Here is an 8,797-nt window from a genome sequence, read left to right on the forward strand (position 1 = left end):
TTTCTTTAATTTGTAGTTATAGAATTGTAGATGATTCATTGGTCGGGACTTGTGATAATTTGGAACCCTAACTCCCAAAGTACAGAGAATGAGCTCCCAATCCAATGCTCGTTTGCAGATAGGCAAGATCAATCATGGTTGGAATAGCGTTGTGAGGTGATGTATGCTTCCCACGACAATAAAGAAAGCCATGACAGAAGAGAATCAAGGAAGAAGGTTTAATGGATGCGGTCGATTTCAACATCCTGAAATGTGCAATTTTTTTCGATGGGTACATAATGCCAATTGAAGAAGTTGTGAAATTATTATGCCAATAATATTTTCCAGAATACAAGAGTGTGAAGATAAAATTGCTGAAGGTCATGCAAGGGAGGTAGAATTGGTCTATGAAATGAAGAAAATAAAAATAGTGCAACAATAAAATAGAGATGGCATTACATGCATATGTAGAGAAAATTGCTGCTATGAGGAATTTCAAGCATGTCCAAATATGTGTAATGGATATGTGTAGTGCTTGTGTAAATGGTTTGGGATACCTTGTGTTGTATTAGATGGTTCAGTAATGGCAATTATATTGAATGATCATTGAATTTAGGAAGTAATAATGACAAGGGCAACTTATATTTGCCATAAACCTCTACTGTGTAAATGAGGTGTGTAGTAGTGTGTGATTGCATTTGTAATAGTCTGTAGCCGTCGAATTGTGTAATGGTTCGTAAAAATGATTAATATAAAACAATTGTAATGAGTTTTTGGTCATTGAATGAAGAATATTTTGTATAATTCAGAAATTTTACACCACCCGTTAATGACATGGCTCAAAACTTGGCGAAGCACAACTTGTAAACTTTACATAGGGCTGGTGTTACTTCTTGATTATGTCTTTACACAGCTAAAAGCACCAGCTGTGTAATTGCTTGTGCTTCTACATGGCTTCTTCTGTTCAAACTAGTATTGGAGGTTACATTGCTGGTGTAAATTTTACACCACCAGTGTAATGACATGGCTCAGTTCAATCTTCAAAGCTTGGCGAAACACAATTTGTGTAAACTTTACATAAGGGTGGTGTTAACTTTTTGATATGCCTTTACATCGCTAAAATCACACATGTGTAATTACTTGTGCTTCCACATGGCTCCCTTTGTTCAAACTAGTATTGGAGGTTACATTACTAGAGTGACTGGGAACACCACTTGTGCTATGACAATTTCTGTATTTACACGACCAAAAGCATGGCCATATTGGTGCTTGTGTAATCTTTTGCTTCACAAGTTTATACACCACCCGTACTTCCTAACAAATTTTATATTGCACAATGGTGAAAATGTAGCATTTTAATATGGAAATACACCTTTGTAAGAACGAAAGATATTGTAAAATTCATTCATAAATATAGCCAAGAAAGCTAAATTAAGTTGTTTACATCAACAAAATTACAAGACCCAAAAAAATCATGTATTATCATAAAATTAAAGCAGTAGAAAGTAAAATTATCCAAATTGCATTAGCATAATCTACGTATTTTCTTCCCTATCGCAGTAGGTTAACTCCAAAATCATCCTTTACATTCATAGCACCAACTTTACAAAAGTCCTCCTAAATTCATCCTAAAAATCTACACAAAAGTCATCAATATATCCAAAAAGCTATGTCCAAAAATATGTAGCAGCAGCAGCAGGTTATCTATTGGTCCACATCCTAAAAACCTTGGACCTCACAAAAATGGAGCTTGCTTCACTTTCAAATTTATCATTCACTCAGCATAAATTTGCCTCAATTCCACTCAACAAGTTTCGCAGCCTATTCTTCAAAACCCCAAAAAAAAAAAACTTATTGAAAGTAATTAAGCTATAAACCTCAATTTATTCCAGTGAATTTGGGATTCTTCCCTTATATTTTAGAGAGAATTTGACGCTAGGGTTAAAATGAGAGAGGAAAAATTTCATCTCTTGTGGATTATTTCATGTAACTTCAGGAGTTCATATTTTTTTTTTTTAATTTTCATCAAATTTTGTTCAAATCAATTATTTTATTCCACTTCAGCACCTTTTTGTCCATGTCACCAGCTTTGGACAGAAAATAGATGGAAAGCCGTTTTTTGCTAACAATGCGAAACCTACCACTTTATCAAAACATGAATAACACATCTTGAAATGAAAAACGAGTTAAGTTATAAGGTACTTTTTTATAATTTCCTTTTCTGGCATTCTATTTGTGATTTGACTCAAAGTTATTGCTTGTATTATTTTGATTGAATTTTTGAGTTCCTACCAAGATGAGAGAGAGGGAGGAAGAAAGACTGAGAAAGTAAAGAAGATGGCCAAGTAAGAGAGAGCAGGGACAAATTTTGAGTGAAAGACGGAGGGAGAGGGAGAGGGAGAGCATAGAAGGGGCCAAGAGAGAATATTATATGAGAGTATTTTTGTTACTTCATAAGTGGCTCAACTCAAATTGAGTCTAATTTGAATAAAAAGGCCGAGTGGTTAACTTAATCAAACCTTAAGAGACCAAATTCTTTCAAATTGAAAATAGAAATACACAAAAAGGCTGTGTATTGGGTGTATCTAGTCTAGGTTGATGCTGAAACTGAAATTTGGGATTAATCCTAATCCCAAGTGTAGCTGACAATTTAGTAGGCTAGCCGCCAATTTTTTAAATCCTTTAGCAGTGATAAAAAAAGGTTAAGTATCTCCATGCTGCCCATCAATATTTCTTACAGGACCCTTGAACCATTTCCTTGCATCCAAGACCCACCAAAGCATTATCAGGCTCAAACATACCCCAAGTGCAACTGGTGCATAGTTGAAAGTTTTCCATCGGATAGGGTAGATTGTTGGCAATAGGAAAGCTGAACAGGTATAACATATCCACAGGAAGGCTACCAAGCAAATTGGCCTCCTTGCTTTACCCAAATAAAAGGGTCCAGGTTTGAAGTTCTTCTCTTCCATCAACAGCCTTGCAAATATTGGTACTGCATACCCTCCAACCCATCCGATTGTACTTATTGATATGATGGCTGTGAAAATTACATCAAGCTTCAAGATGGGTAGTCCAAGAATGATGCTGATGGCTGCACAGAGCCACACAGCATTTCTGGGAACCTTGTATTTGGGGTGTATTTTTCTCCACAATGGTGAAAATGGGATTCCATTGTCTCTTGATAAAGCATAAACCTTCAAATTAAGGAAAAACAAGTCATTGCTTGCAGAGAGATTAAATGAAGAAGAAGCAAATTATATCGATTAATTTCTCTTACCACTCTGCCAGCACTAGTCGTCACTGAAAGTCCACAAAAGAAGAAAGATCCCCAGATGATACAGAGGAAAACTACAGCTCCTGCTGAATTATGATACCTCCCATGAAATGCATCATAAATTATCTGTGCTGGCACCAGTGCACCGCCAGTCTCATTGTTCCCATTGTATAAATAGCTAGGATCCTGCAATGAAATGAAATTTGCATTGCAGTGGGTAGATTCCTAATTGAATTTCAAAACAAAATTCAAGTTCCCTGTCAAGGCAGGGCAAAATTTCTATCTCTATACGTCCCTGAGTCCTGCAAGAAAAGCATGTATATATACCTTGATACTGAAAGTAAGAGCTAAATTATAAGCCCATCCAAAAACTGAGATGATGCCAATGCTAGAAAGAATGGCAATAGGTCCAGTTCTGTCAGCACCTTTTGTTTCCTCGGTTAAATGAGCTGCAGCGTCGTAGCCGTACAGGGAGTAGTTGCTGAGGAGTACAGACATAATTACTGCATAAGGTTTACTACTAATTCCAGTTGACTCGGGTGATGTTTCAAAATGAGTGAACACATAAGAAGCTGGCTGCGTGGGTCTTGCTACCAAAGGAAGCATTATTATCACAACTAAACCCCCAATCACCTGCAAGATAAATGAAACTGCCTTGAAATTCCAGATAAAGGAGAGATTGCTAGCCACATGAGGTCAATTATTGTGATTTGTTCCTTGGAAAAACATAATTTAGCTAATAAGCAAATTGGGGTCAATGTAAATAAAGGCAAGCAACAGGGGACGCTAGACAAACAATCGATGAAATCAAAGTAGAATATTTCTCTGCAAAATAAGGCTGCATGCATTGACTCTCTTCGGAGTTCATAAGTGTGGGATGTTCATGAAATGGGTCACTTATCTTTAGTAGTGGTGCTCGTACAATAAAGCAAGAAAATTGAATAGAAAAGTATAAATTGTAGAGCAAACCTGCCACCATATGGAGATAATGTCAAGGAATGCAATGACTTCTAAAGCGAAAGTGTTCAGAAAAGCCCATATGATAGTAAAGCCTATATACATACACAAGAATACACTCCTTGAAGCAAAATAGCCTCCACCCTTGTTTGTTCCCGTGGACAGAAGTATGATCATCTGTAGTGCCTGTGATCCTGAATATGCCTGCAGGAACAAACATAAAATTTTCACTCTTGCATTTATTCTTTGTTTTAATTTGATATAATATATCATTTCACACCTAAGTTTTACTTTAAAAAAAAAATCTTGAAACACCCTAAACTTTTAATATATTTCATAACACATCTCAATACCCTTATAAAATGAAATATAATATAAAAGATATTTTAATTTTACTGTTACAGAGAAATTAAGATGTGTTATAAAACTTTTACATAAGTAGAATGCGTCATGGGACGTTCTAATAAAATTCAAGCATTTTTATCCATTGCGTCATTATGATAGATTGATAGATGAATGTACACATACCTGGGCACCAATCCCAGAAATTACACCAATGGTCTCGAGCCATGCACAGCACCATGATGCAAATGGCCCCCACCTCGGTCCAGCCAAATGGGCAGCCCAAAAGTAAAGCGAACCTGTGGTCTGTTTGCATTAATTTTTTCAACAAAGCCATATTTATGCATGTATCAGTGAACTCTGACAAACATACAACGATCGTATTTAGTCTGAACACCCATACCTAATTAAAGATAAAGGTCATGAGTTTTGTGTCAAATTCTTCCCTTAAAAAAATTATGAATAAGTTAATATATCGTCGAATAACAACCTGGCCGTCAACATACGCTGCTAATTAAAAAATTAAAATAAAATTTGTTTTTTACTATTGACCAGACAGAAAAGGATGCACTACTTAAATACACATGTTTTGACCAAGACAGTGCTCAAACAGGATACTCCTGAGACGATTGTTCATCTTCAGAATCTGCACAGGAACTGGTATGACATATAGGCAAGTAAATTTGCATGGAGAAGTAGACAAAGAACTTCTTAATTTGGTTTATTACTCCAAGTAGTTAATTGGTATAAATATTACCAGAAAGGATAAAATTAATTAAGCAGCAGTAAAGCTCAATAGTACTAGCTGGAGTCATCCAGAAAAAAAAAATACTGAAAAGATAAGATACACATACAGGAAAAGAGGAGCAAATTTCAGCCATGGCTATTCCAACAAACCAGGTGAAGAATGTGACCACCAGCCATCCCCAAATCATGCTTGCAGGTCCAGCATAAAGTAGGCTTGGGCCATACAGCGGTGTTCCAGTAAAAACTGCCATGCTCGAGAACGTAATTGCAAGCGTCTTAAACAAGGTCTGCATGAAATTAAATCCAGGTATGAGTTTCAATATCATAAAAATGTTTGAATATTGAGAAAACGAAATATTATCATCAAATAACCATTTCTCTTCTGAGTTCTTGCTTGTATCCAAGCTCATTTAGACGTTTCTCTCCAGAATCAACTTCCAGAGCTGTTTGAGTGGAGCCAGTATGAACCCTCGGAGCCATGAAGAAAACAAGGAAGAACTACCCCTTAATCTCACCAAGAAGATGATGGAGTAGAAATTCTGCAATACCCACTATATATAAACCTTTCCAAGGTTGTTTAGATGATTTACAGAAGAAGAGAGACTGGTTGTTTGAATGAGTACTTTCACAAGTCAATCAGGCGACCAGAATTGTCGCAATAGTCATGAAGCTGTGTGCTAGAGGCCCCATGTTGCTTGAAAGCGAGGATCATTTGTGGATTATTTTAATTATAATGCACTTTCCTCTTGTCTTTATTCGTAAAAGTCCTAGTGCAGTACGAAAATCAAGCCACAAAAGTTGAAAAGTTTAATACTTTTTTTGTCATCACAAGCCTCAGCAGTTGGAAACTGTGAACTTAACCAAGTGACCATTTCTATAATCTAATTAAGTCAACATGTTGAGAATGCTTTGTTATATATATATATATATATATATATATATATATATATATATATATATCACTATCCTTAGCTAGGATGCCCTGGATTTGCATGTTTTAGATTTCTTGTATAAGGACCTTGCAATTAGAAATATAAATAAAGTTCTTGAGTTGTACTGAACACATTGAAAATTAATAAATAACAAGTTTCACTCTAAATTCTCTCCTTCTCAAGTTCTTTCTTTCTTTCTATTTCTTTCTTTTCTTCTGTTTCTTCTCAATCTCCCCTCTTTTCTTTCTCCTTCTCCCCTATTTCTCTATTTGTTGTAAGCAGGTCATAACATTTTTTCTTATAATTCATCAATATTAATTTATAAATAATTAAAATTTTCAATTAAAAAATATTCATACTTACAAGAATTAAATAAGTTTTATGCTCACGACAATTTTTTTTTCAGATTTAAATAGACTATACTTTGATAAGCTCACATAGGCAAAGGGAAATGGACTAACCAGCCTAAAAAGTAATAATGTGTTGGGTTTAACCTTATCCATGGAAACCCAAGCTAGTTCCTGGTCTGTCCACTTCTTTTGGGCCAAAAACAATAACATCATCTTCCTTTATATTTAACATCTTAAAAATAGAAGAATTAGAGGTGGAGACTCTGACCAAAGTTTATTAGTGATATAAATTTAACCATTAACTAAGCCAAGTTAGGCAAACAAAATAACTAATTAACTATGAAGAAAAGAGTAAAAAACAATAATACATAAGAAAAAGAAAAGTTTAAATTTTCATAATTATATATTTTACTAAACATTGACGAATTAATCACTTGGAAAGGGAGAGGGAGATGGAGAGAGAGAGATCATCCACATTTTTATTTTGTTTCCTCACTTTCAAATCTCCCAATAGGCATATAATATGTGTATTTTATTACAATATAAGATGAAATTTAAAGCTTCACGTTCATTTTTAAATAATTAATTTTAATAAAAATAAATAATATAATTTGTTAAATAATCATTTAATTTCTTGGGTCTATTAGACATAATTTAAAATATATATATATATATATATATATATATATATATATATATATGTACTTTTCCTCTTTACAGAATGGTTACTGTAACACCCCAAAAATTTTAAATTTTATTATTTGATGAGTATTATTGATATTTTAGTTTTATTTAAATTTTAAGAAATTATTTGAGATTTTTCGGATTTTAAAAATCGGGTTCGATTTTCTGAAAATATAAACTTTGATGATTTTTAAAAATCAATTTAAAAACTACGTGGCAAAACTAAAAATATATTTGGAGTCTACGTATTTTTCTGAGTTTTCTGAAATTTTTTTCGGAATTTTTGGACCTCGTTTTCGGTCCCGAGGCAGAGTAAAAATTTAAAATTTTATATGTTGAATCGGACCGGCAGAATCGAACCGGACCCGATCGGACCAGCCTTTTCTTTTTCTTCTTCCCTTCCCCGCGCGCGTCGACCTCCTTCCCTTCTCTCTCTCTCTTTTCTCCCTCCTCCCTCCTCCACTTGCCGCGCCGCCACCTCTCCTGCCTCCCCACCTCGCCGGCGCGCCACCTCAGCCCTCCCCCACGGCCGGCCGCCTCCTGGAACGCCGGAAAACGGCTCCAGAAGCAACTCGCAGCGCGCGCGCGACCGTTCACCTTCCCGGCCAAAATCTGGCCGATCCGGCCACCAATCGGACCGGGTCTTGTGTCTAAACTCATCTACTCGTCGAGAGCTTCCATAGACACCAAGAACACCGAAATCCATTTAGCGGTTTGTCCAATTTTTGCCCGGGAAGTTTTAGCCCATTTTGACTTTTGGGCTAGATTTCTCACAAACCGTAAACCCCACGAGAAAACCGAGAGTACCCGAGCGCTCCACTCGTTGAGAGCTTCGCAGCGACATAAATTTCGAATTTTTTCCGACACCGTTTTTCGGTGGGTCTCACGAAACTTCGCAGTGTTTTTCGAGCATTTAATGAGCTTAGAAAATTCTGAAAAATTTATGTACTAACCCCCGTGTTATGGGCTTCGTGTAGGTATCTTCAATTCGCGGAAATTCGGCGGTTATGCAGTGCGTGAATTTCCGGCGAACAGACCGTTCTGGAAAAGTCTCCGAATTGGATCGAGGTTTTGGCTATCCCCCATTGTCAGACGTCCCGAGCGCGTCCCCGAAGTCGGAATCGGAAAAGGTAAACCCGAACCTCGTTTTTTCGTAATTTTCTAGTGCTTAAATAGGATTAAAAATCCATAAAATATTCGTGGTAGCTTAGAAAATTATGATTCTTTTTGCAATAGCTTAGTAATACTGCTAAGGACCGCGGGGCAAAGTTTTAGAATTATTAGAGTTTATTTGGGCAGTTTTTGCAAAAATGGTCAATTATAAGGACCAAATTGAAATTTTACATATTGTGATGGATGATTGATTTGATGGGCCCAGGAGGGGCTGTGTGATGTGATTGAGTTGTGGATATATGGATTGTGAGTATAGAAGTGTGTTTTGAGCCCTTTTGCAGGTTGGGTAGGTCCTAGGTATAGGGGAGACTCTGCCGGATTTTCGGCACGACTTAGGACGTATTGGTCTTTTTCTTTGT

At 36.1% G+C, this 8,797-nt stretch overlaps 1 protein-coding gene across 1 annotated transcript; it reads right to left on the minus strand.

Annotated features, from left to right (window-relative positions):
- Positions 1-2,485: 2,485 nt before the first annotated feature.
- On the minus strand, positions 2,486-5,940 carry LOC131174723 (amino-acid permease BAT1 homolog). The gene is made up of 7 exons (XM_058138556.1): positions 5,672-5,940; positions 5,407-5,586; positions 4,739-4,858; positions 4,223-4,414; positions 3,581-3,886; positions 3,257-3,439; positions 2,486-3,173 (listed from the first exon to the last, which is right to left on the minus strand). Exons 1-7 carry the CDS (start codon positions 5,777-5,779, stop codon positions 2,682-2,684), a joined length of 1,581 nt encoding a protein of 526 aa, XP_057994539.1. The 5' UTR covers positions 5,780-5,940; the 3' UTR covers positions 2,486-2,681.
- Positions 5,941-8,797: the final 2,857 nt, after the last annotated feature.

This window comes from Hevea brasiliensis, chromosome 16 (genome assembly GCF_030052815.1).
Source record: "Hevea brasiliensis isolate MT/VB/25A 57/8 chromosome 16, ASM3005281v1, whole genome shotgun sequence".
NCBI lineage: Eukaryota > Viridiplantae > Streptophyta > Magnoliopsida > Malpighiales > Euphorbiaceae > Hevea > Hevea brasiliensis.

Bases quoted from the DNA above. Each gene is read 5' to 3' on its own strand.
- LOC131174723 (XM_058138556.1), bottom strand. From the start codon at position 5,779: ATGGCTCCGAGGGTTCATACTGGCTCCACTCAAACAGCTCTGGAAGTT. The intron at 4,859-5,406 runs GTATGTGTATCT...TAATGCAAACAG, and splicing joins AAATTTGCTCCTCTTTTCCT to ACCACAGGTTCGCTTTACTT. The intron at 3,174-3,256 runs GTAAGAGAAATT...CTTAATTTGAAG, and splicing joins CGACTAGTGCTGGCAGAGTG to GTTTATGCTTTATCAAGAGA.